Source organism: Pongo abelii, chromosome 23 (assembly GCF_028885655.2).
Source record: "Pongo abelii isolate AG06213 chromosome 23, NHGRI_mPonAbe1-v2.0_pri, whole genome shotgun sequence".
In the NCBI taxonomy this organism is placed as follows: domain Eukaryota; kingdom Metazoa; phylum Chordata; class Mammalia; order Primates; family Hominidae; genus Pongo; species Pongo abelii.
Window position 1 is genome coordinate 30787214 of NC_085929.1, and position 27979 is coordinate 30815192.

The 27979-nt window shown below is 50.9% G+C and overlaps 1 protein-coding gene and 1 long non-coding RNA gene across 8 annotated transcripts in view; one reads left to right on the forward strand and one right to left on the reverse strand.

Moving 5' to 3' along the window:
- LOC100435123 (uncharacterized) overlaps nt 1–22829 on the forward strand; it is a 45261-nt gene extending 22432 nt beyond the window's left edge. Inside the window, exons 6-7 of one of the 3 annotated variants that reach the window (XR_010139444.1) lie at nt 15167–15277; nt 16451–22829. This is a non-coding gene — a long non-coding RNA (uncharacterized LOC100435123). Of the gene's footprint in view, nt 1–10813; nt 15278–16450 lie in introns of all 3 variants that reach the window. The other 2 variants (XR_010139443.1, XR_010139442.1) reach the window with 2 other exon arrangements.
- The window catches only part of DRICH1 (aspartate rich 1), a 60429-nt gene that overhangs the window by 4390 nt on the left and 28060 nt on the right, over nt 1–27979 (reverse strand). For 3 of the 5 annotated variants that reach the window (XM_063722807.1, XM_063722805.1, XM_054543218.2), the window contains one exon: nt 27157–27473. The exons of the other annotated variants lie outside the window; for them this stretch is intronic. In XM_063722807.1, the coding sequence (XP_063578877.1) occupies nt 27469–27473 (5 nt within the window). In that variant the 3' untranslated portion in view covers nt 27157–27468. Of the gene's footprint in view, nt 1–27156; nt 27474–27979 lie in introns of those variants that run through there. 5 annotated transcript variants of the gene reach the window in all.

Genomic DNA, 27979 nt, shown 5'->3' on the forward strand with positions numbered 1-27979 from the left:
CCCAGGTGGGTGCCTTAGCCTCAGCAATGGGTCCCCCTGAGCTGGGAGCTGTGCTCTATCCTCAGTGTCCTAAGACACCTCACACCTGGCCCTGCCCATTCTGGCTTCCGAAGCCCACAGAGAGGGTCTGTAGAAATTGCTAGATAGGAAAGGGCTACAGATAAGTCAAAGGAAGTGTATTTACATAATGAATGGTTTTCAGCCATTACTATATATTTACTTCAGCAGAGGAGATATTTAAAAATGTTAATACCCTGTGTCACCCAGCAGATATTTGGATTTATTTGATGGCGCAGGAGACAGACATGTTTTGTTTTGTTTCTTTTTTGAAACGGGATCTTGTGGTGTTGCCCAGGCTGTAGCGCAGTGGCACAATCATAAGCACTGCAGCCTTGACCTCCCAGGCTCAAGGAATCCTCCCGTCTCTGCCTCTCAAGTAGCTGGGACTATGGGCATGCACCACCATGCCATGCCATGTTTTTTGTAGAGGTGGGGTCTCACTGTTCCACCCTGGCTGGTCTAGTCTCAGGCTATTTTCCTGCCTCAGCCTCCCACAATGCTGAGTTGACAGATGTGAGCCACCGTGTCTGGCGCTGTTTCTTTGAAGAGCTCCCTTAGTGTTTCTTATGGGCATCCAAGCAAAGAAAATTTTGCTTGCAGAAGGGTCGTGGAACCCTGCTGAGGCTGCATCTTCTTCACAGCCAGCAGATCGTTCCCTGAAGTATCTGCTTAGCAGTACATAGGCTATTTATATCCAGGGTTTTGGGGAGCTGTTGGGTTTGGGGGCTGGCTGGGGCATGAGTGTTGGCTGTGGGATCTGTCACAGAGGTCAGAAGGTGTAAAGAACTGGTCTTACTTTGTAATGATTTACCCATTTTGTGATTCTGTTTATATCTTTCCATCTCCCTGGACTGTAAGGCTTGCGAGGACAGGGAGCGTGTCTGCTTGCTCCCTGGTGCCTGACTCGTAGGAGCACTTGAGAAATATTGAGTGCGTGAATGACAGTTTTGGTTCCTGTGATATGTGCAGGGAAGGAGGTGGTAATGGGACATGGGAGAGGCACACTTATCCCAGATTAGGGGATGAGGAGTCCTGGAAGGCTTCCAGGAGGGGTGACACCTTGGCTGAAGCTTGAAGCCTGAGTTGCAGCTAACCAGCTAGAGCATTTGGGGAGGAGCATCTGGCAGAAGGCACCACATGAGCAATGGTATGGAAGCGAGCATGTAGTGCTACCTTTGGGGACCAGGGCTGAGGGTCAGTGGCCCAGGCAGGGCTGGAGATGGTGGTTCACAAAAGATACTATGAGATGGATTGTATGTGCCTGAAAATAGGTTTGCCAGTTTTTGCAAATAGAAATTTAGCAAATAAAAATACTTTGCCAGATTTGGCAAATAAAAATTCAGAATGCCTTGTTTAAATTTTAATTTCAGAGAATCAATCAATAATCCATGTAATATTTGGAGCATACCTATAGTCAAATTATTCCTTGTTTATCAGAAATTGAGATTTAACTGAGCATCCTGAAATTTATCAGGCAGTCTTGCCTCAAACTCTAAAATATTTGCTACCCAACCCTTTACAGAAAAAGTTAACTGATCCCAGCTTTAAACACATATCAATGGGACCTAGAGTCAAGGGGGCTTAGGACACTGCCTGGAACCAAGCTCAGTAAGCATTAGCTGCTGGTGTTAGTGTTACTAATGTAGTCCGATTGATCGTCAGCATTTACTGAGCACCTGCTGTGTGGCCGGACACTGTCCTAGGGGCTCAAGCTCTTCATGGGAGAGATGGACGCTAAATAGATGAGCCCAGAGATGTATAAAGAGAGGTCAAGTGCATGAGTCCTAAGGAAGAGTACGCAGCAGAGGAAAAGGGTAGCGATGGCAGGTGTGAGGCCCTGTTTTAGACAAGGTGATCAGGGAGGCTCTCCGAGGGGGAGATAATTGGAGCCAACCACAGAATGGAGTGAGGACGTGGCTTTCGGGGGGCTACCCCTTCTCCAGCCCTCATGGTGTGCCCGGCCCTGTTCAAGTGCTGTGTGTGTTTTGCTCGTGGCATCCTCGCACAGCAGCCCTATGAGGGGATGCAGGTACCATTTCCATGTCACAGATGAGGAAACTGAGGCCCGAGGTCGCCCAGCAAATGGCAGAGCTGGAGATTGGCCTGTTTATGTTTTTACTCCCCTAGAGTGTCTCCCTTGATCTGGCACCGGCTGTGTGCTGGGTCCTGTTTGAGGCTCTCTGCCTCTATTTTCTGCAATCTTTATGACAGCTCTGCACCCTGGGGCATGTGAGTCTCATCTGGGGTTCAGTGGAGTAAACCCAGCCCATTGTGGGGAGGCAGGGATGAATGGCAAGTTAATGTGGAACCTGGCAGGACTCAAGGTGGGCAGCAGAGGGTACCTGGGTGTGGGCAGGTGGCAGGTGAGAGGACTGGAGAAGACAGGGCAGGCCCAGGAGACCCAGAATCCCCCTTCCTGCCTCATGGATTGCCCTGGGTTTCCCTGCCTAGAATTAGTGTTCACTTGCCCTGAGTCCCCCCTGAGATTAATCTTCTTCTTATGCTGTTTAAATATTTGCGGGTGGGGAGAGGGAGGGAGGGCGGGGCTGGTTTCTGAATGGTTGCAGGGTGTGGCTGGACGTGGTGGGGCAGGTGCTCAGAGGCGTGATGTGGAGGGACCGGGCTGGGCTGCAGCCTCAGAGGCCAGCTAGGTCCCAACTAGCCAGCAGATAGGAAGCCCAGGGAAGGCGGCACTGAGCTGAAGGACGCCTCAGCAGCCGGCCGTTCACCTGACGCCCATGAGCACCTCCTGGGTAGCCCGTGTCATCTCAAGCACCTCTATCATTTGAAGAATCCCTGCTGTGCGTCAGGCACCATCTCCAGGATCTCATTCAGGCCTCCTCACCTTACCCCTAAGAGGGAAGGGTGCTGGTTACCACCTACCCCACTTTACAGATATCCACATGAGGTTGGAAATTTGCCGAACATCACACATACAGTGAGTAGCTGAGGATTCGACCCCAAGTCAGTGACTCCATATTCTGGGCTTTCATTCTCTCTCAGCTGCCTCCTGACACCCTGTCCTTTATGCTAATTTGCTGGTTCCAAAAGGAATGAGCTCCCCATCATTGGAGGAATGCAAGCAGATGTTGGAGGACCCCTTAGAATGGATGCTGGGGAGGGATAAAAGCCTCCTGACCACCTGGACCTTTGTGGGCTCCTATCTCCTGAAAGGCCCCTTTTGGGTGTGATTGGTGCTGTCTTGGCAGGCAACCCAGGTCTCCTAACTCCCAGTGCGGTGTTTCTTTTGGTCCTCAAGTTGGGAGAAGCCGAGGAATCCCTTCTCACGGGTTTCCTAGCACCTTGATTTTCAGAAGACCCAGTACTCGGCGGGGCTGGAGGCAGGGCGTTAAGGCAGGCCATCCAGAGAGGCCTAGGTTCGAGTTCCAGCAGTGCCCTTTCCTGGCTGTGTGACCCTGGGAAAATTGCATAAACTCCCTGAGCCTCAGTTTGTACACCTTTAAAATGGGGATAATAATTCTCTTTTGAGGATTAAATAAGTATTCTATAAAAGCACCTGGCACATAAAGTATGTTCAAGTAAGGCACTTAAATTTACAAGGGAAAAAAACCTCATTAAAAAGGGGGCAAATGACATGAACAGATACGTCTCAGAAGACATACATGCGGCCAACAAGCATATGAAAAAAAGCTCAACATCACTGATGATTAGAGAAATACAAATAAAACCACAGTGAGATACCATCTCACACCAGTCAGAATGGCTAATTATTAAAAAGTCAAAAAATAACTGACACTGGCAAGGTTGCAGAGAAAAAGGAATGCTTACACACTTTTGGTGGGAGTGTAAATTAGTTCAGTCATTGTGGAAGACAGCAACAATTCCTCAAAGACCTAAAGACAAATACCATTCAATGCAACAATCCCATTACTGGGTTTATGCCCAAAGGACTATAAATTTCATTCTGTCATAAAGACATGCGGCTGGGCACAGTGGCTCATGCCTGTAACCCCAGCACTTTGGGAGGCCGAGGTGGGCAGATCACGAGGTCAGGAGTCTGAGACCAGCCTGACCAACATGGTGAAACCCGTTCTCTACTAAAAATACAAAAATTAGCTGGCACACACCTGTTGTGTGTTGGCACACACCTGTAATTTCAGCTACTCAGGAGGCTGAGGCAGGAGAATCGCTTGAACCTGGCAGGCAGAGGTTCCAGTGAGCCGAGATCATGCCATTGCACTCTAGCCTGGGTGACAGAGAGAGACTTTGTCTCAAAAAAAAAAAAAAAAAAAAAAGACACATGCACGCCAATGTTCACTGCAGCACTATTCACAATAGCAAAGGCATGGACTCAACTTAAATGCCCATCAGTTGTAGCCTGGATAAAGAAAATGTGGTACATACACACCATGGAATACTGTGCAGCCACAAAAAAGAATGAGATCATATCCTTGGCAGGAACATGGATGGAGATGGAGGCCATTATCCTTAGCAAACTAATGCAAAACAGAAAAGTACCACCTGTTTTCACTTATAAATGGGAGCTAAATGATGAGAACACATGGACACAGAGGGGAGCAACGGACACAGGGGAGCAACAGAGACTGGGGCCTATCGGAGGGTGGAAGGTGGGGGAAGTAGAAAAAATAAATTGGCTAATAGGCTTAGTACCTGGGTGGTGAAATAATTTGCACAAGAAACCCACGTGACATGAGTTTACCTGTATAACAGATCTGTACATGTACTCTTGAACTTAAAATTTTTTTTATTTTTCTTTAAAAGGAACATTTTCAAGTAAATATTCTCTTATTTTATCATTTGGTTCAAAATAGCCTCCAGCTTCTGCTGTGAGACAAGGTATTCATTAGAACAAGGGCCCTGGATCTGACTCCTGCCACCTTTGAGTAACCTAGGGCAGATTATGTGGGAAAAAAAAATCTGTGCCTCAGTTTCCCCACCTATAAAATGGAGTCATTTGGGGACTTACGTCATCAGGGTTGTTGTGGTTATACACAGTTCTGGAACATAGTGAGTGCCCAAAAAAAGTGAATAATGAGCTTCACTACCATAAAGTTCCTACACGCAGACCACAGTGATCCCAGACCACCACTGCCCCTGGACCACCCCACACTCCCTGCCATCTGTCAGCCTTCAAAGTGGATCAAGCCCAAGCCCACATCTGAGAGCCTGGAATGGGGAAAGAGAGTGAGCTGAATTCCAGCTCTTCCTTCCAGGGCTGCCTGGCCCTCTTCCCCTGTCCACAGTCTGGTCTGTGCCCCGGGATGGGTTCGGAGGAGTGTGCGGCCTCCTCTTCCTGCATGGAGACAATGCCCTTTTCTGCAGTGTTCAAGGGTAATAACCTGTTACCCTCCTTGCTAATTACCAGCCTTTTCAATTTCATCTCCTGGCCTCGGGCTGTCAGCCTGTCATTAACTCCTGGGGAGATATTCTAGCAGGTAGCTGGGATATCAAACTTCTGGGGAGATATAGCCAGTAGCTGGGTAGCAAAGGTGGGAGAGGTCCTCACTTGTCAGAGCCCGTCCCTCAAGCTGAGAACTACATGCACCCTTACCACCCTGTTCCAGATCCGTTCCCGAGATAAAAGGTTTGCAGCCAGCTTCCCAGCTGTGTGACCTCAGGAGAGGAGCTTAACCTCTCTGAGTTTTGAGATCCACAGCTGTAAGTGGACAACCTTCTCCACTCTGCAGTGTTTGGACTTGAGACTGTGTGAATACTGTCATGGTGGCAACAGGAAACAGATGGCTCCCCAAAACCGAGTACATTGAGGCAAATTTAATAAAGGGGCTATTGACTAGGGTGGTGGGAAGGAGGGCCTGGGACAGTTCTCAGATGGATGCATGGATGTGCTGGCCTGGTGAGAAGAGGTGGCAGGAAGGGGATCTGAGGAGGAGAAGGAGGTGTCACTCCGGTGCATCAACAGTGCACTGCGGGGTGAGGCCAAGGCCATCTGGGAATGCAGAGCCTCACGGACTTCCCATGCTTTGTCCTCGCCCACAGCTGGGTGGCTCGTCTTCCTCCTGCACCTTTAGTACCCAGCATGGATGCACAACAGGAGAGACACAGGTCCCAGGACGGCCTGGGCCCAGTGGCCCTGATAGCATCTGTTGTAGGGGCCCCCTCTATGCCTCCTGTGTCTGGGAAGAAGCACAGCTCACCAGGCCCCCCATTTTCCTCCTTAGATCCCCATCCTGCCACCTCTTCCCACTCCCAGGCCTCGGCATCATTCACCTTGCTGACCCCTGCCCCCTCCCCAGCCCCAAGCATGGTCTGCACCAGGGGAAGCCCAAGCCCTGCCTCTCCTGCTCCTGCAGCTGCTTCAGCAGCCCTTCCCCTCTCCACAATGAATCCCACATGGGGGTCCCCTCTGAACGAGGAAGACAGAGGCCCTTCACATTCCTGGGCCTCAGCCACAGCTGCAGCAAGAGCTGGCTTTGCCTTCCCTGTCTCTCTCAGCACCAGCAGGATGGAATCCCCATCCCCAAAGTGCGTGGATTTTCCTGCCTTCTCCACACACAGGCCCACGTTGTCCCGACTCTAGTGCTCCTCTCTGCCATAGTCCGTGGATCGCTGTATCTGGAGCCAGTTCCAGCCCTGCAGCCAGCACATCTGCTAAACTGGCTCCCTAGCCAACAACTGACTTGGAGGTCACCCCCATGGATACCAGTCCCCTTTCTCAGCTTCTCCTGGGGCCTCCTGCTGGCTCCAGTGAAAGCTTCTTTCCATCTACCCAGGCCCTTTTGATGCCCCATGGTGACAGCACAGCACAGCCCCAGCCAAGGACACCACCAGCCTGGCTGAACTGAGGTTCTCTGGTTTCACTCCAACATTGAGACTTCTTGTTATGCCTGCACCCTGGGCTATTCTCCAGCTCATCCTACAGGATAACTTCCCCATGTCAGGCTTTTGAGCTATAAATTTTAGCTATAAATTATTTGCCTAGACTGAGATCCAGAAGAGTTTTCTCCATGTTTTCTTGTAGTATTTTTGGAGTTATGGGTCTTATCTGCAAATCTTTGATCTATCTTGAGGTAACTTGTATTTGGTGGAACACAGGGGCACAGTGTAACTCTTCTGCATGTGGTTATCCAACCTTCCCCCTACTATTGAACAGGGTGACCTTTCCCCACTGTGTGTTTCTGTGGGCTCTGTTGAAGATGAGTTGGCTGTGCATATGTGGCCGTCCTTCTGGGCTCTGCCCCCTTACTTTGCAGGGTTCAGCTTTCTGGGCTGTTCTCACAGGTTGTTGAGTGACTGCAGGTTTTCCAGGTGCAAGCAGGGTGCAAGCTATCTGTGGCTTTACCATTCAGGGGTCTGGAAAACCGTGGCTCCCTTCCCACAGCACCGCTAGACAGTACCCCAATGAGGACTCTTGTGTGGTGATTCCAAGCCCACATTTCCCCTCCACTCTGCCCTAGTAGAGGTTCTCTGTGAAGGCTCTGCCCCTGAGCAGGTTTCTACCTGGACATTCAGGCTTTCCCATACATTCCCTGAAATCTAGGTGGAGGCTCTAGCTGTACCCGGGACCCTTTGAGCTGAGGCTGGAGCCAGAGCGGCCAGCGTGGGGGGGAGCAGTGTGCCACGGCTGCGCTGGGCAGTGAGGCCCTTGGCCTGGTCCAGGAGACATTTCATTCCTTCTAGGGCTGCTTCTGAAATATGCCCAGAGTATTCTAGTCTCCTTACTCATAAATGAGAGCTAAGCTATGAGGATGCAAAGGCATAAGAATGACACCATGGACTTTGGGGACTCAGGGGGAAAGGATGGAAACAGAGTGAGGGATAAAAGACTACAAATTGGGTTCAGTATACTGCTCAGGAGATGGGTGCACCAAAATCTCACAAAAACTTATGTAACCAGACACCATCTGCTCCCCCAAAACCCTTGAAAATAAAAAATGTTTTTAAAAAAGTAAAAGATGAAACTGCCCTCAAGGAAAACTGTTTTTGCAGAACATTGTGAGCCTGGATAAAAGGAAATTGCCAAATCTCTATCCTTTCAATCTCACCAAAGAGGGGAAAACTGAGAGGCACACCTGGAGGTTACAGCACAGGGCCTCGGACTCCTAGAAGACTTATCACAGGACTTGCAAACATTTCCCTCCCTCCACACCACACCACTCCATCTTCAGGACCCCTGTAAATTACAGGGAGTGCAACAGAAGGAACTGCCACTCTCAGATCTTGTGACGAAGAAGTCTCTAGTGAACCCCCAAAACAATAGGGAAAATGAAAACATGGCCAGGTGTGGTGGCTCACGCTTGTAATCCCAGTACTTTGGGAGGCCAAGGTGGGCGGATCACCTGAGATCAGGAGTTCAAGAGCTGGCCAACATGGTAAAACCCCATCTCTACTAAAAATACAAAAAATTATTAGGCATGGTGGGGGGTGCCTATAGTCCTAACTACTAGGCAGGAGAATCACCTGAACCCGGGAGGCAGAGGTTGCAATGAGCTGAGATCGTGCCACTGCACTCCAGCCTGGGCAACAGAGAGAGACTCCATCTAAAAAAAACTGGTGTTTCCATCACCATGTGACCTTAGCCATCCCTTTTCTTCTTTCTGCCTCAGTTTCCTGCATAAAGTGGATAAGATGAGGATAATAGCACTGCAGGATTTGGCATGGTGCTTGTCATTAAGCAGAGACTTGGCATGGGTTTTATTTCTGGTTTTTTTTTTTTTTTTTAGACAGAGCCTCACTCTTAGCCCAGGCTGGAGTGCAGTGGCGCAATCTCTGCTCACTGCAACCTCTGCCTCCTGGGTTCAGGCGATTCTCTTGTCTCAGCTACCTGCCACCACACCTGGATAATTTTGGCATTTTAGTACAGATGGGGTTTCACCATGTTGTTCAGGCTGGTCTCTAACTCCTGACTTCAGGTGATCCACCCACCTCGACCTCCCAAAATGCTGGGATTACAGGTATGAGCTACCGTGCCTGGCCAGTACTTTGAGCTCTTATTTGTAACTCTCCCTAGGGGTTTTAGCTTACAGGATTTGAGCATTTCTGCGTTTGTGGTGATGATACTAACAAGTATGCTAAAATACATCAACAATTTTATATGTTCTGGGCTTCAGGTGTGAGCCACTATTTTCTGCATGGCCCCTGGCAACTCCTGGAATCTGCAGCCTGACCAGGAACATCAGGGTGTGTTTGTGATTATCACACTCATGACTATGGCAAAAGTTGTGTAAAAATGAACATATGGCCGGGCGCGGTGGCTCAAGCCTATAATCCCAGCACACTGGGAGGCCGAGGTGGGCAGATCACGAGGTCAGGAGATCGAGACCACCCTGGCTAACACAGTGAAACCCCGTCTCTACTAAAAATAGAAAAACTTAGCCAGGCGTGGTGGCGAGCCCCTGCAGTCCCAGCTACTGGGGAGGCTGAGGCAGGAGAATGGAGTGAACCCGGGAGGCAGAGCTTGCAGTGAGCCGAGATCACACCACTGCACTCCAGCCTGGGCAACAGAGCAAGACTCTGTCTCAAAAAAAAAAAGAAAAAAGAAAGAAAGCTCATTGTTTTCTGTGTTCTGTTATTTCACCAGAAGAAGCACATCCCCACTTGTCTCTTACAACTTTATTTCAAGGACACCTCCTCTGAGTAGTTCTCAAAATGTCTGAGTGTTGAGAGAGCCCCGGTTTTTTGTTTTTTAATTTAATTTATTTATTTTGAGACGGAGTTTCGCTGTCGTTGCCCAGACTGGAGTGCAATGGTGCAATCTCAGCTTACTGCAACCTCCAGCTCCCGGGTTTAACCAATTCTCCTGTCTCAGCCTCCCTAGTAGCTGGGATTATAGGCATCTGCCACCATGCCAGGCTAATTTTTTTTTTTTTTAATTTAGTAGAGATGGGTTTCCCCATGTATGTCAGGCTGGTCTCGAACTCCTGACCTCAGGTGATACACCCGCCTTGGCCTCCCAAAGTCCTGGGATTACAGGCGTGAGCCACCGCGCCAGGCCAGAGAGCCCCACTGCTTTATATGTTTTGTTGAGCCCCTAATATTCACAGGATTGTCTGTGGATTGAGAAGTTCTCTCTCTGTATTGCAAGCCTCTGAAATCACACACAGCTCATCAATATTTGTGAAATGAGACCTAAGCATACTGCTTACACAGAGACCTGGGGGACTGTGTGTTGAATGATGGTGGGACGTCCTGGGGCATTAAGTACCAGGACCCTGAGGACACTGAAGATGGGCCTGTGACCAGTAAGGAGTGCTGTGCCCTGTCCCAGGCCCTGTCTGGGGATTGCTCACAACTGGGTGAGCTCCACTGGCCTCCAGCTGGCAGATTTAGAGCTGTCCCCTGTGCTCAGAATGTGACCCGATGGCCTGGTGCTCTCAAGGCCTGGCAGGGTCCTGTGTGTGTTCCCAACAGCTGCTCCCTGCACAACGCTGCTGAGCCTGCATTCAGAGCAGCCCCTCCCTCAGCCTCCTCTGTCCTCAAGTCCCCTCTCAGGCTCCTGAATCAGTGATCAGGTAGGGTCTGAGTGATCCAGGAGGGAAGGGAGTGAATTTGCATGAAGAGCCCCTTCTTTTCCCTGGGAGCAGGAGGGAAATTAAACAAGCCTGGGACAGCCCAGCCCCATTGTGAGGGTCAGGGGCTGTGTTCACCACAGCCTGGATTCCTCCCTCCTCATGTCCCTCTCTCTCTGCACAGGTAGGGACAGGCCTCAGAGACCCAGGGCAGCCCCCAGTTTGTTTTCATCTCTTCTGGGTCTGGCCCTGAGAATCTTTACCCTGGTCCTTGACGCAGCACCAGTGACTATCTGTGTCTGCAGGTTCCCTCTCCAGCCTGTGCTGACTCAGCTGCCCTCCCTCTCTGCAACCCCGGGAGCATCTGCCAGACTCCCCTGCACCCTGAGCAGTGGCTTCAGTGTTGGTGACTGTGGGATACATGGGAGATGGCAGAAGCCAGGGAGCCCTCCCCAGCATCTCCTGAGCTACCACTCGCATTCAAATAAGCCCCAGGGCTCCAGCGTCCCCAGCCGCTTCTTTGGAACCAAATATGCCCCTGAAAACACAGGGATTCTTCACGTCTCTGGGCCCAGCTAGAGGACAAGGCTATTACTGTATGCCTGGACCAGTGATGCTTCTCACAGCAACACAGGCAGGCGGGGAAGTGGGACAAAACCTGCTGGCCCCCCAGATGCTGGCCCGTCTCTTTGTTGATGTTAAAGTGTATCTACACTAGGCCAGGCGTGGTGGCTTATGCCTGTAATCCCAGCACTTTGGGAGGTCGAGACAGGCGGATCACAAGGTCAGGAGATCGAGACCATCTGGCTAACACGGTGAAACTCCGTCTCTACTAAAAATACAAAAAATTAGCCATCCTGGTGGTGGGCGCCTGTATAGTCCCAGCTACTCAGAAGGCTGAGGCAGGAGAATGGCGTGAACCCAGGAAGCGGAGCTTGCAGTGAGCGGAGATCGCGCCACTGCACTCCAGCCTGGGCAACAGAGCGAGACTCCATCTCAATTAAAAAAAAAATGTATCTACACAACTGATACGCTTTACAAATTCAGAATTTTTTTCCAGTTTATTTTTGTTTGTTTACTAAGTATGAAGACTCAAATGACCAAAACACTTTTCAAACCAACACAACTATACACAGACATAATCTCAGAGGAATTTCTGCTGCTCCATTACCTGTGGCTCTATAATTCACATCCAGAGGGCAGCCTATAAGGAATTGTGTCCAGTCCGCAAGTGAGCAGACCTGTCATCCTTCCCCGGGGAGGCTCCCTCTTGCCCCAGAGACTCCACAGTGGCCCCAAGGAGACCCCCTGCTCTCCCTCCAGGGACTGCAGCAGGGACAGCACCAGGCCTTGTCCAGAACATTCTGGGAAGTGCAACACTCAAGATTAGAATTCAGTTGTGGGGAAACTGTCACTGTGGGGGTTAAAAATGACAGCTTCTTTGGGCCTTGCAAAGTAGCTTTGTTACTTGTAACAGATGTACACATAGAACCTTTGTAAAACCTAGAATGACTTTTTCCAAAGACTGTTACCTGTTTCAAGGTAGAATCATTGGAACTTACTGAACAACAGTGGAAAAGACAACTACATAGCCTAATTGAGGGGAGAGGGGTACTGTATACTTATTGGTAACTGGACGCGGGTAAAAGGACAAGGGCTGTCATCTCTTTAGGGACCTGTTTTATATGCCCCAACCCTGTCCCCATCTTTTTTTTTTTTTTTTGAATGTACTTAAAATAGGAACAACAAAAAACTAGGGTTGTAGAATTATAAAATTGCTTCAACCTTAGAATCTTAAGTAAGAGGCCCTCAAATGGACTTAACGTTAGTCCTTAGGGAGTCAATGTGTGTGTTGCTGCTTATTTACAGTTCAGCTGGAGCCCAGAGAGTGCCAATGTTTTCCCCACACCTCTTAGATGCCTTCCGCTTCCCAAACCCCAGAAGAGGTGGGCACCTGAGCGGGGAATCTCAGGTGACTTAGTTTGCCAGTGCCTACTCTATTGAAGAACTGGGTTTTCATGCTCGAGAAGAAACTCGTGGCAGGGCGTGTTTCCCATCACAGGTTCACATACTGATTGTTTTTGTGGAATTTCCTTGTGCGACTTATGCCAGGTAATTATGAAGATTTTCTGTTTTGATTTTTTGCTGAATATTTCATGAAGGCTACGAAGTTAGAACAGGCACGTCCTGGGTGTGAAAGCTTTAATTTATCTACCTCATTTATTTTTTATTTTTTGTAGCCACATTGTCTATTTTCCTATTTCAAGACCGCTGAAGTATTCCCAGGCCCTGTCTAAAACCTAAAGTTGATGTATTGGTGGGAAGAGGTGAACATTCAAGATGATTTTGTGATGCCTTTTTTTTTTTGTCGTTTCCTTTTGTATATGTGATATTGAGCAAATGAAACATTGCTCTTGGTTTAACAAGAAAGAAAGAAAAAAACTCTTAACTTCTGGGAGAAAAGTCTTTCCTCTGTATGTGGAAGGTCCTGATGGAAATACACATCCAAGACGATTAGCCAAAGTGTTGTCCCTTCATCGTTGCACCTGACTTTAGGGTTCCGCCCCCTCTTTTTTTCTTTTTGCCAAGTTGTGCCTTTCCTTCTGGAATTGTAAGTGAACACGATAATAGTACCTGTTTACGCTGTGAAGTGGATATTGTTACAGAAAACACACCAGTGGCTTTCTCACTGTTGAGCTAATAATGCCTTGTGAATGTATGATCTATGGAGAAACCCCTGTAGTTGTACCTGCTGATGCTGTCTGCCTGTTGGAAAATAAATTTTGAATTTTTTTTTTTTCTCAAAAAAAAATGACAGCTTCTTACCATGTTTTAGCTCACATAGTCAAAAAGAGTCCTGGGGTTCGAGAAGGTCACTCCTCGATTCTGATGCCTGCCCCAGTGGAGTTTTACACAACACAATAAGATTCCTACTCCTAGAAATCCTGAAGAACAGACTTACATCTCTTGTCAAAGCAGGATGATGCTTTTTTTTTTTTTTTTTTTTTTGGCAGAGTCTCCCGCTGTTGCCCAGGTTGGAGTGCAGTGACATGATCTTGGCTCACTGTAACCTCTGCCTCCTGAGTTTGAGTGATTCTCCTGCCTCAGCCTCCCTGAGTAGCTGGGACTAAAGGGGAGTGCCACCATGCCTGGCTAATTTTTTGTATTTTTAGTAGAGATAGGGTTTCACCGTGTTAGCCAGGATGGTCTTGATCTCCTGACCTCATGACCCACCCACCTCGGCCTCCCAAAGTGCTGGGATTACAGGCGTGAGCCACCATGCCTGGCCTCCCAGTGAATCTTAATTAAATGGTTGGAGAATTTTTATTTTCTCCATTTAGCCTAACCAGAAACGTTGGTTCTAGAGGTAGAACAGGTCACTCAGAGTCACCCGAGCAATCACTGCTGCATGAGCTGCTGACTTGAGGTCTAAGTGATGGAAAAGTTCACCTTTCTGCCTAGTTGCCTCTAACAGATATATCCTAAAATTAAATGAACACATTGTTTATAGCTAATCTTTCTAGGTGGCTTCATAAATCAATAAACAGACACACATTTTCCATGTGCAGATGGTGTGGAAGGTTCTAGTGTGTTCCGGTTAAACCTGGGGGTCAGATCAACTCAGGAGGCTGCCCTTGAGGAGACAGGAAAGGTCCCCTGTCCCTTAATGAAGTGGCCTTGGCCAGACTTCTGACCATGGTGAGGGAGGAAGGGGGGCATCCATAGCTCCTTCTCCTCCACTCTCAGGAAACCCTAAGCCAGGAAATAATCCTAAAGAGATCTAGGGAGGAAGAACTGAGAGGACAAGTTAACTCAGACAGGAAGACCCTAGGACTCTCCATGGGGTACGTTCATAACTGAGAAGCATCATTGCTGGCCAGGGGACTGGAAAACACACCATCTTACATCCCTGCATTCCCGCTCCAAATGTCTGAAATCCCAGGAACCCATAGCCTGTCCTCTCACCAGAGCTCTCAGGGGTACTCCTGCTCTGTAGGAGATAGAAACTGTCCCTTCATTATCCCATTACGTCATTTTTGCTGGACACAGAGTCTTCCACAGTGGGTCCTAGTCATTTCTCCCTGTTTCTCTTCATCTCCTTTCTGTCTTTTCTGAGAGTCTGATTCCATCTAACACCTCTCTTTTTTTTTTTGAGATGGAGTCTCACTCTATCACCCAGGCTGCTGGAGTGCATGCGCACCATCTCAGCTCACTGCAAACTCCACCTCCCGGGTTCAAGTGATTCTCCTGCCTCAGCCTCCCGAGTAGCTGGGACTACACGCACCCGCCACCGCACTTGGCTAATTTTTTGTATTTTTAGTAGAGACGAGGTTTCACCGTGTTAGCCAGGAAGGTCTTGATCTCCTGACCTCGTGATCCACCCACCTCGGCCCCCCAAAGTGCTGGGATTACAGGCGTGAGCCACCGCGCCCAGCCCTAACACCTCTTCTCTTTCCTGTGAGGCCAGTTCTCCCCAGGTCCAGCCTCAGGGCTGCAGTTCAGAGGTCATCCCCTTCCCGTTCCCCTTCCCCTTCCCCTTCCCCTTCCCCTTCCCCTTCCCCTTCCTTTTTCTTTCTCCCTCCCTCCTGCCCTCCTTCTTTCCTTCCCTCCTTCCTCTCTCTCTTTCTCTGTCTCTCTTTCTTTTCTACTTTTGACAGGGTCTCGCATCCAGGCTGGAGTGCAGTGACACGATCACAGCTTACTGTAGCCTTCATCTACTGGACTCAAGGACCCTTCCACCTCAGCTTCGCAAGTAGTTGTGACCACAGGTACGTGCCACCCACTTGTTTGTTTTTATTTTTATTTGTGCAAATGGGGTCTCATTTTGTCGCCCAGGCTGGTTTCAAATTCCTGGCCTCATGCCATCTTCCCAACTTGGCCTCCCAGCTCTACATTTTCTTCTGAGCACTGGTCTCACGGCCTCCTACAAGTTTGGTGTGTTTTGTTTCCATTTTCGTTTATCTCAAAGAATTTTCGAACATCATTTGTAATTTCTGCTTTGATTCATTGATTGTTTAGGAGTGTGTTGTTTAATTTTTATGTATTCCTGAATTCAGATTTCCTTTGTTATTGATTTCTACTTTCATTCTACTGCAGAGAAGATATTTCGATTTTAGTCCTTTTAAATTAATGAGATTTGTTTCATGGCCTAATACATGGTGTATTCCAGAGAACATTCCATGTGTGCTTGGGAAGAATCTGTATTCTGTGAGTCTGTTGTAGATGTTGTCAGGTCTAGCTGATTTATAGTTTTTCAAGTCCTCCACTTCCGTATTGATATTATGTCTCATTGTTCTAGCCAGTATTCACAGTATAGTACTGCAACTATTACTGCGAAGCTGTCTGTTTCTCTCTTCAATTCCATCAGTCATTACTTCCTATACTTGGAGGCTCTGCAGTTAGATGCACATGTACTAATTGTTACATCTTTTTTTTTTTTTTTTTTTTTGAGACAGAGTCTAACTCTCTTGCCCAGGCTGGAGTGCAGTGGCGCAATCTCTGCTCATTGCAAGCTCCACCTCCCGGGTTCATGCCATTCTCCTGCCTCAGACTCCTGAGTAGCTGGAGCTACAGGTGCCTGCCACCACGCCTGGCTAATTTTTGTGTTTTTAGTAGAGAAGGGGTTTCACCGTGTTAGCCAGGATGGTCTTGATCTCCTGACCTCGTGATCTGCCCGTCTTGGCCTCCCAAAGTGCTGGGATTACAGGTGTGAGCCACAGCGCCCGGCCTGTTAAATCTTCTTGATGAAGTAACTTATTTGTCAATATATAATGTCCTTCTTTGTCTCTTGTAATAATTTTCATTGACCGACCCGACCCATCTCTCTTTTCCTTCCTTCCTTCCTTCCTTCCTTCCTCCCTCCTTCCTTCCCTCCCTCCCTCCTTCCCTCCCTCCCTCCTTCCTTCCCTCCCTCCCTCATTTAAACTGTTGGCTGGACACAGTGGCTTACATCTCTAATTCCAGAATTTGGGAGGCCAAGGCGGGTGAAGTGCTTGAACCCAGAAGTTTGAGACCAGCCTGGGCAACATGGCGAAACCAAGTCTCTACAACACAGCACAACAAAACAAAACCTAAAGTTAGCCGGGCACCTATAGACCCAGCTATGCAGCTACTCAGGAAGCTAAGGTCAGTGCATCTATATAGCCCTGGGGTCAAGGCTGCAGTGAGCTATGATCACACCACTGCACTCCAGCCTGGGTGACAGAAAGAGACCGTGTTTCAAAAAAAAAAAAAAAAAAAAAGATAAAAAAAAGAAAAGAAAAGTACATAAATAAACTTAACTGTTTATTGGGAACCATGTATGCACCAGGCACTAAGCTAGGGGATGAGATGGGATAAAGAGTCTGGAGACTTGGGAAAAGGCTGCACCTCTTGCTTCTCCTTAGTCAAAGAGGAAGGGGAGGTAAGATCCCGTGAAGTCGGGTCCTCCAGAGCTCCAGGACCCAAGGTGGAGCTCAGGGTGTGGGAAGCAGGACCCAAGGTGGAGCTCAGGGTGTGGGAAGCAGGACCCAAGGTGGAGCTCAGGGTGTGGGAAGGCAGCCAGGGGGCAGCATCAGGCCTGGTGGGGGGCTGGGGCTGGGAGCGGGAGGGATGTAGGGAGAGGGCTGTTCCACCCTCACCTGTGAGCTGCATGAACACCCAGTGCAGCCCTGAAATATGCTCCCCCTCTCCCTGGCCACATCTGTCTTGTTTTTCTCTGTCCCACATCCCAGGTGGCAGCCTTGGCTGCTTCTTGCCTTACTTTTTTCCCTTGTCACCCTGAGTTCTGGTTTAGGTCAATGTTAAGATTAACCTTAGCCTGGGGATTCCCAGGGTCAGCCAGCTGCAGGCAGGGCCACCAGAGCTGGGAAGGTGAATCCCCCACCCCCATCCCTTGGCCTGGCCCCCACCCTACTCTCGCCTCAGACCTCGCTGCCCCTCCAGGCCTCCCCGGCCAACCCCTTCACCCAGGAATCTACTGGTTTCCTAAATGACTGGCCCTCAGGGTCCCTGACCCAGCTTCTCCTTGACCAGAGCGAAGGCTGGGCCCAGGGAGGGAAAGGCACTCACTTGCCCAGGATCACACAGTGTGTCACCCACAGGCCCGGGCAAGAACCCAGGAGATAACAGCAATGGCTGGGGGTAGGTGAGGGTCCCCATGGGCCTGGTACTCCCTAGGCATTCTCATTTAATCCCCAAAACCAACCTGTGGGGAGACTGTTGTTATCACCCCCTGTACAGAGGAGGAAACTGAGGCCCATTGAAGGGAGTCAAACCACCCAAGGTCAAGGGCTGCTGAGGGCTGAGCTTGGGTGGGACCCCTTTTCTGTCTGACCCTGTGGTTGGGGCTCCCACAGCAGAGGCTCCACTTGGAAGAACATGCTCTGGGCTCCTGCAGACCTTCACCAGCTGCCCTCCTTCCTCCTAGCCGTTCAGGGGAGGGGTGGCCATCGGGCTCTGTAGCCCTGACTCGGCCTTACTCTGCTCTGAGGTCTCTTTTCTGCATTCCTGAAATGGGGTCAGAGCTGGGGAATGGTAAAGGGAGGGCACCCCACCTGAGCATATCTGGTGCCTGGCAGAGGGCAGTGCTCCATACAGTTGCCCTCCATACAAGTGTGTTCCATACAGGTGTGCTCCGTACAGGTGTGCTCCAACGTGAGCTTGGGCAGGCCCCTTCCTCTCCTGATCTTGGTTTCCCCATTTGTCAGATGGGAAGCCCTGGGCTGAAAGTCAGGGCACCCTTGAGCTGGCTCTGCTGCCCCCTTTGGGATTTAACCGCTCTGAGCCTGTTATCCTACCTGTGAAATGGGACCATGATCCTGTCTGTGGGCCCCACAGAATCCCTGAGTGGCTCAGACAGACAAGACGTGTCTCATATTTTATAAATGTACAGGGACAATAAGGCCACTCAATAGCGTCTCAACACAGGATGCAGCTGCCTTCAGGAGTTGCAGATCTAGCCAGATCTGAGGCGTTCAGGGCCTTTATTCTCAGCGTTGCTCCCTCTGGGCCCTGTTCCTGCCCCTCTGCAGGGCTCTGGGGCTTAGGACATGTCAGCCTGCTGGCCCAGCCCAGTGTGCGTGTTCACAGCCCTGGTCTACCGTCCACCCCAGAAAACTCCTGTGCACCCCGCAGGGCCCTGCCCTGGACCTGCCTCCCTGCATCCTCTGCTCATTCAGTTTTCTTTACCAGGTGGTCACTGTCTGTGTCCAATTCACGGCCCAGACCCCTTCTCTCCCTTGTCCCCTGCCCCCATGAAGGCCTGGCCCAGTGCAGCGCCCAGCCGTATGGCAGAATGGAAGGAATTTCTAGGTGGTGAGCAGGGTGGCAGGGCAGGTGGCATGGCAGACAGGTTCTAGGGTCTCTGAGATGATCCTTCAGGGTGGTTCCGTGGGGGCCCATGTGTACCTGCCATATCCCTGTTGAGAGAAGGGGTGCTAAGGTCACTCCTGTGCCTTTGCTCACACCCATCTTCAAGCGTGCCCTTCCTCCCTCTGCCCTCCAGCCCTGGTTCAAGCTCCCAGGCCTGTCTGAGGTTGCCGTGGCCACCAGGCCACCTTTGCTGACATGGAATCCCCAGTATCCCCTGCCCCTTGTCTTCTTCACAGAGGGTCTCATCTGCAGCCTGAGCTCTGGACTGAGCAGGGACAGGTACTCCCAAGGGACCCCAGTGCCACAGCCCCCTTCTCCCACGGTGCATGAGCAGGCACACTTCAGGTCTCACCTGGGGCTGGGCTAGGCTGATCCTGCCTTGCCTGGGACATCAGGAGCTGAGGATCCTATATAGGTCCTCCTATATAGGAGGCCTCAAAGGGCTTGTGGAAGGATGGCTGTGTGTGTGTGCATGGGCAGATATATGGATGGACAGACCGATGGAAAAATGGATGAGTAACTGTCCAGTCTTTAAGTCCTGTCCATGGAGGAGGGACCCAGGAAGGCCTCTTGGGGACAGCTATGCTTCCAGGTTCCTTGTTACTACCCAAGACCTTAGGGTCCCAGCGCAGCAATTCAAAGGGTCCCCATTTCCTTTTCCCTTCCTGTAACTGGCCCAGCCCCCCCCGAAATGTCCAGGGTCTGGAGGCAGCAGGTGGGGTGTGACCTGTAGGGACCCACTTCTAGCTTCGGCCAATCCTGCCCACCCTGGGTCCCTCTGAGTTCCAAGTGTCTGGCTGTGCCCTACAGTTTGCACAGCACCCAGCATTTTGAACAGTTCCTGCGGAGCCCTGAGGAGGGGGCAGGGCCTGCAGGAACAGAAGCTTCTGGAGCAGAAGATGCCGCTTCTTACCCTTGACTGACTGTGATCTTGAGACCCTGTCTAGCTCAGGTCTGGGCACGGGGCTTGGGCACCTCAGTGCCAGGACACAGGCCCATTTTCCAGCTGGGTTGGTGGAAGCTTCATTAGCAGAACTCTCCTATACCCCAATGTCCCCACCCCCAGCAGCCTCCCCTCTAAAAACCATTTGACAATTTCTAATAAACATGTGTTTATGCATATCAAGCAAACCCTACTCCTAGGTTTTTATCTAAATGGAATGAAAACTTACGTTCAAACAAAAATTTGTATGCAAATATTTATACTGGTTTTATTCACCATTGGCAAGAAGCAGAAACATCTGGTTTGACTCACCACACACACACACACACACCACACACACACAAACACACACAAACCACACACACCACACACACACAAACTCACACACAACACACGCAACACAACGCAACACACGCAACACACGCAACACGCAACACACGCAACACGCACACACGCAACACGCACACACGCAACACACGCACACACGCACACACAACACACACGCAACACACCACACACGCACACACAAACATGCAACACACGCAACACACGCAGCACACGCAACACATGCAACACACACGCAACACGCGCACACACGTGCACACACAACACACACGCAACACAACACACACGCAACACACAACACACACACACACACACACACGGAAATAGCCCAACTGTCATTCAACTGGTGAATGGCTAAACACATTGTGATAACCTTCAAAAATGGAATCATACTCAGCAATAATAGAGAACAAACTATTGATCCATAAGGCAACTGGGATGAATTGCAACATTGTTACACTGAACTCAGGAAGCCAGACTCAGAGGGTCACATACTTAGACTCCTACTCAGCATTAAAAAGGAAAAAACTATGTTGCAACCGAGCCACCTGGAGGAACACCCAGAAAACTATACTGAGTGGGAGAAAGCCAGTCCCCAGAAGTCATATACTGTATAATTCCATGTGCAGAACATTCTTGAAATAACAAAATTATACAAGTGGAGACCAAATTAGCAGTTGCCAGGGGCTAAGGAGGGGTTTGGGACAGTGGGAAGTGAGTGTTCCTGTGAAAGGCCAACATGAGGGATGTTTGGGAGGGAGCCATTCTATTCTTGCTGTATCAATGTCAGTCTCCTGGCTGTGATCTGTTACTGTAGCTGCAAGGTGCTACCCTTGAGGGAACTGGCCCGAGTGCCTAGGATCCCTCTGTATGATCCCTCACAACTGCATGAAAAACTACGATTATCTCAAAATAAAAAGTTTAAAAAACGGTCACATCCTTAACGTTTGCATTTCTATGATATTCTGCAAAAAGCAAAAGTATAGGGTCAGAAAGAGATCAGTGATTGCCATGGTTGGGGTCCAGAAAGGGTTTGACTATAAAAGGAACATAAGGGCTGAGAACAGGGGCCAGGAATTTGAGACCAGCCTGGTCAACATGGCGAAACCCTATCTCTACTAAAAATACAAAAATTACCCAGGTGTGGTGACCACACTTGTAATTCCAGCTACTTGAGAGGCTGAGGCAAGAGAATCACTTGAATCCAGGAGGCAGAGGTTGCAGTGAGCTGAGATTCACCTTTGCACACCAGCCTGGGTGACAGAGTGAGACTGTGTCTCTAAAAAAGGGGTGCTTAAAGAAATTTGGGGGGGGTGGAAATATTCTGTATTTCAATTGTGATAGTTACATGAGTCAATGATTTTTAAAAAATTATACTGTTTTATTAGCTGCACCAAAAAGAGTAAACTTTACTGTAAATTAAAGTAGGAATGTTTCAAATGTTTAAATGTTTTAAAATGTTTATTATGTCATTACAGTTGTCAAAAACTATTTATCTTAAATGTTTAATGTTTCCTACCATAGATGTAAGTTTATTTTACCTCCCCCTACTGTTTGACATTAAGGCTGTTTCCACTTTTCCCTCCATGAACACATTTACTTTTTTTTTTTTTTTTTGAGACACTCTCGCTGTGTCGCCCAGGCTGGAGTGCAGTGGCAGAATCTTGGCTCACTGCAACCTCCGCCTCCCAGGTTCAAGCGATCCTCCTACCTCAGCCTCCCACACATTAATAATTTTTAGCTGAAGTTTTATCTCCCCAAGACAAATTTCTAGAAGTGGAATGACTTGATTAAAAGGAATGTACATTTTTATGGTTTTTCATACATGTTTCTGAAATCCAGTCTCCCTCGGGCAGCCGCCGAGAATGCCCGCTACTCCCCATCACCCTCGGGCAGCCGCCGAGAATGCCCGCTACTCCCCATCAACCTCTGGTGCCCCCAATTCAGCTTCACCCTCCCATTTCACAGCAATCTGGGCCCCTGGGTGGCTTAAACCTGTGCCTTTTCCAAGCTCCTCACCTCCCCCGGACCTGGCTAACCCCACTCTCCGCCCCGGGCCTCCCTCCTCTAATCTGGTCTGCACCAGCCTCTCATCAGAAACACACAAATCTGATGATCAGTCTCCTACCCAAATCCCTCCAAAGACTCCTCCTGGATCTGAGGATAAAGGCGGGCCACAAGGACCCTGTGGTCTGTCAGCCTCTCCCTCCGTGTCCCCCGGGAGCTCCCCGCCACAGCCCTTGGTCTCCTCTCCACTGGCACTGCTGCCTTTGAGGGGTGCCCATCACCAGCCAGTGCTGCTTGATCTGTGAGACCAGTATTGGCATCCCCCCACTGCACGGGGGGAACCCCCTCCCCCTTTATTGCTCCAAAAATGGGCCATGATCTGTCCTCCTGACTGCACAGTCCCCTTCCATTTGGCCCACCCTCCCTGTGTCCCCCGGCCTGGCCTCCAGTAAGCCTTTATGAGCAAGTCGATGAGTGGATGGCCTTGTGGGAGACCAAGCCAAGCCCTTGCTGCCTTCTGGGGACGCTTTGCAGACCACCACTTCCCTTGGGCATTTTGTTTAAAATACAGAATGTGCTGACATGATCAGTGTTCTCTTAACTGTTCATCAACAAAGCCCAGGGCTGTCCTTGCTCCTCCCTCTCCTGTTCCCCCTTCTCCTGAGTCTGTCCTCATATCAGTCGAACTGCCTGGGTCACCACAACACACTCCGTGGGGTGTCTCTAGTACTGGATTCGCACCTCTGTCCACCCATCCAACTCTGGTCTCGTCAATTCCCTGCAAACAGCCTCCAGGACTCCCCAGATGAGTCTGTCCTCCAGGGATGAGTTCTCTGGGTCTGGGCCTGGCATCTGTCTAGTCTGCTCTCAGACCGCCTTGGCCCCAGGACTCACTTGCTCCAGCCCTGTGGGCCGCCTGGAGCTTCTCGAGGCTCTATGCCTGGGAGTCCCCTGCCAGGTGTCCCCTGCACCTGTCACTCATCCTCTGTGGAGACCCCTCGGGCTTTCCCTGTCCCAGTCTCTGTCCTGCAAGCATCACACTGCATATGGCTGTCACCTCACATGACCCCTCCTTTTGTGGACTTGAGTTGGGTTAAGTCTGGTTCCTCCAGGACCTCAGCCCTGGCACAAAGCCTAACCCTGATGGGGACTCCTTGCCTAGAAGTCCCTGCAGGACACTGAGACCCCGGTCCCAGCCTGGCACCCACTAGTTTTAACCCTCCCCTGACAGAGGGACTGCTGGACTGCTGGTGTTGCACAGGGTCAGCTTTCCTCATGGAAGCCCTCACCACAGCTACTGCAGGAGTGGGCATCAGGCTGCAAGGCCCTCACCAATCAGGAACCCTCACTTTGCAGAAGGGGAAACTGAGGTTGCAGAGGTGCACGTCAGCTCCATCAGCTCAGGGGACAGGGACAGGGAAGAGCTGGAGTTGGACTAACTAAAACCCTATGTCTTTCTTAATCACTAGTGCTGCTAAGCTGACACTATCTTTATTACCTGGTTCCTTTCAGAGTTGATATTTGGAATAAAGTAGATGGCCTTCCCTTTATTTCTGCGAAATTACATCTTGATCTAGTTGTCCCAATCCATTGCATTTGGTGCAATTGTCCAAGGTACTCATGAACTCTGCCAGCTCTGTGATATGAGCTGAGTGACTTGGGCGGGTCGCCTCACCTCTCTGGCCTCTATCCCTATTTGTACAATGGGGATCACAGCAGGACCTGACTATGAGGCCACCAAGATGGAGGTTCTGTCCCTGAAATTATCACCTGAGGTATAAAGTTCACCAGTGATGAACACACCATTGTGATCCAGAAGGTTGTAAATGAACCCAGATGCTCAGTGCTTTGTCTGGGGACCTCCCACCACACACAGAGGGCAAGGACTGGGGTCACACGGGGAGAGGGGCTGCACCATGTCCCCCCACAGGCCCTTCCCAGGGCCTTTCCCTCAGAGGCACCTGCACCCTGTGTGGGCTTGGGTTTCCTAGGAGTCAGTCCTAGGAGGTGACCCTGGCTGAGGTCTAGTGACCAAGAGAGCCCAGGGAAGGCCCCCACAACATCAGCTGGATCCCACCACCTGGTGCTCGGGGAGGTGGCCCCTGCCCAGTGGGGGAAAGGGCGTGGAGGTGGCACATACATAGTGGGAGGAGGAGGGAGAGAGGAGAGGAGAAAGGAGGCGCCTGGGTGCCCTGTGGGGACAGCGGCTGCATCCCCTGTGGACATCCTGCCCCTGCCTCCATTCCCGCCCCTGCCTCCATTCCTGCCCTATGCAGAGGGCTGGGGGGAGGCCAGTGAGATGCTGGCCTTGGTGCCAAATTTAAGAGGGGCCAGAAAGCTCAGTAATCAAGGTAAATAATATTTTGATATGATATTTAAAAATAAAAATTAGGCCAAGCACGGGCTAATTATGGGCTCATGCCTGTAATCCAAGCACTTTGGGAGGCTGGGGCAGGTGGATCACTTGAGGTCAGGAGTTCAAGATCAGCCTGGCCAACATGGCGAAATGCCATCTTTACAAATAAAAAAATTAGCTGGGCATTGTGGTGTGCACCTTTAATCCCAGCTACTTGGGAGGCTGAGGTAGGAGAACCACTTGAACCTGGGAGGCAGAGTTTACAGTGAGCTGAGTTCATGCCACTGCACTCCAGCCTCGGTGACAGAGTGAGACCCCACCTCAAAAAAGAAAAAATAAACGAAAATTTAACTCAAACAAGTTCATGATAGACAAAATAGTAAATCTTTAGCGAAAGCTAGTGTCTGCCCAGGCCCCTCTAGGGGTTGATGTTCCTCCTCACCCCTTTGGATTGTCTCCTCCACATTCCATAAAATCTCTCAACCCTTACCTGCCCCACAGAACTCTCGGGGCTGGACCAACCACTTCCCCTCCAGGCTTCCAGCTCCAGCTCCAGCTGGGAGGAGCCAGGTGGGGCCTGTTTATGGGGGAAACTTGCCTCATTGTACTTCTGCCAGTACCTGCAACCCAGCTGTACCATGTGGAGCCCCCCCTCCCACAGAGCCTGAGGTCCCTTCAAGACCCCTTGGCCAGAGCCTATGGCTTCCCATCGGCTTTAGTTGGGGCACAGCTCTTTTTGGTGTGTGAAACACTGTCCTACAACTCTGAGAGGTCTTCCATCTCAGAGTTGAACCCAAGCTCAAGGGCTGGTCTGACCAGGCGAGTCTCCAACTCCTTTGAAATATTTTGGGTGGGAAGGGGGGAATTTCTGGGCTCCCCTAGTCTGGGACAGTGGTAGGGAAGAGCGGAGGGTCTCCTGGTGTGCCTGGGCCCCACAGCAGTGAGCTGCCGGATCTCCCAGGGGTGGCTGCTGCCTCTCAGGCCACTGTGCCCTGCTATGGCAGATGCCCCCTGAGATGCCAGCGACCAAATGCTGGCCCTCCCCGGGTCCTCTGCGCCTGCCCTCTCACTCAGCCCCTGACATGGCTCCACCCACAGCCTCCTGCTGACTTCTCAGGCCCCTGGCCAGGCAGCTTCGGGGGGTGATGGGGAACTTGCAAGTTCTTTTTTCAAACCCACCCAGTTGCTCTGCAAAATCCTTCCTGAGCCCTGCAGGCCAACCAGCATGGGAGGGGGTGTGGCCGGTCCACCCTCAGTGCCCTTTCCTGTCGTGTCTGATCCACTCACTGATATGGAAGCTGCAGAGGGAGGAGCAGCTCCAGGAGCTCATCCTGGACCCGCTGGCCCCTGCCTGCAGGAGGATGCAGGAGAGGGTCTGGCACCTCCACCCCATGAGGAAGGCAAGAACAAGAGAAGCACTGGTGACGATCCTGATACCCATTGGTCACTGAGTGGCTCCTGTGCACCAGGCATTGTCTCCAAACCTCACATTTAGACAACCCTCCAGGGAGGTGATGTCTGCCTTCACAGGTGAGGAAATGGAGGCACAGTGCCCCAGGTCACGTAGGATCACAATCTACATCCTGGCCTCAAAACTGGGGGAGCACAAAGACTTGGAGCTTGTGATGGTTGGGGGCTGTTACCACACTGGGCCCTTCATCGTGAGGATGGGCCAGTCACTGACCCCGAGTCCCTGCCTTGGCTGTGGCCATGTCCCCTTGCTGGGGGGGGCCTCTTGCCTTCCCTACGTCCAGGCTTCTTTTTCTTCTGAGAATCTCATTAGAGGCCTGGATGAGTATTTCTCCAAGTGTGGCCCCTGAACCAGACCCTGGGTGGTCTGTGGAAATGCATGTTCCCAGGCCCCGTCCCAGCCCCATCATTCTTAGGTTTGCACAGAGGTCCCTTTCCGTGGGACCAGGAGACTGGCTTTCCAGGAGAGAACTTTCTCTCTGAAACTGCAGCCTCCCCAGCCTCCCTGCATCCTCCTGTGTCCACTGTGAGTGATCACCATGGTTGCCATCACTTTCTGTGTCATCCCCAAGGGGAGCTCCTGAGGACAAGGCTTTGCTCAGTTTGCTGCTCCAGACCCAAAGGTCACAGCAGCGGAGCTTTGGCCCCAAGTTGAGAATTACCTGGCCCAAAAGAGTGCTGAGAGGGGGAAACCCAGCTCTTGCCTCAGCGTCTCGTTGCGTGAATGAATCAGGGAATCCCTGCAGCAGGGGGACAGGGTGGCACCTCCCCTTGAGACTCTGCAGGCACGAGGGTCAAAAGAGGGCTAGGGTGACAGAGAGTGAGAAGAGGCCCCCATAGGCTGTTAGAAATTCCCTGTGTTGGTGGCCTGCCGAGAAGTACGTGGCCCTGGACGCACAAGCCATCAGCCTGCTCCTGAAGCTGCTACACTCACCCATGGGCAGGGTGTGCCTGAAGGCCACCAAGGCCCTCACCATGCTGCCAGAGGCCCCTGAGGGCTGCAAGGTCCTGCAGGCACACGTGCACACCTTCCGTGTCCTGGAGGAGGACTCTGACAGCAAGGCTTACGAGGGCGAGGCCTTATAGAAGGTGACTCAGATCACCATCGATGTCATTGAGTGGAAACCCTGAGCCCCTCATTGGGTCAGACCTGATCAGCCACCTCTGCATCTGAATAAATGTGCTCAGTCTCTTTATTTCAAGTTGGAATGGCACTTTCCATTCCTGGACCACAGTCACGTCTCTTCTCACTCTCCTGCCAAAGGCGAAATGCCAGGCCCAGAAGCACCAGGTCCTGGATGGTACAGGCCAAACCCAGTGCTGGGGATGGGCTGGAGGTGGCCTTGGAGTTCTGCTCTCTGTTGGGGCCAACAGTTTTCCTCAGAACGTTGAAAGGACTGAGACCTCCAGGGGCAAAGCTGGGGACCCTGCAGCACACACGGGCCTGCCCTTTGGGTCAGCACCCTGGTCGGCTCCACAGAAGGGCTTCACCCTGGATGAAGAAGAGACAATCCCTTTTCAGTGAGGGCAGGCTCCCAGCTTTGTGCACTATGACATCATCCCACTAAGCAGCCTCCACACAAGGATCTCCTGGGCTCCCGCCTCTGCAGTCCAGGCTGAGGAGAAATTAGAGATGCGGGAACTCATCTCCAATGACCAGGGACAGAGGTGCCTCTGTTACAAGGGGAGGGCCAGGAACACAGCCTATGTTGGGACCTAGAAGTCCTCAGCACCATACCCTTGCCCCCATTCTCCAAGGCCCATTTACCACACCATTATCAGCTTCTGGGATTTAAGAAGCTGCTGCCGGGAGAGGTATGGGAGCCAGCCTGGAAGAGGCAACTGGTCATTCAACTGTAGCCCAAAGGCACAAACTGCCACCCCAGACAGCTGAGGCTGGACAAGGGCAGAGGGACAGCCAGTGGCTATAAGCCCACACTATGGAGGGAGCCTGCTGTGTTGAGACCCCACCTCTACACTGACTGTTTATCTATGGAG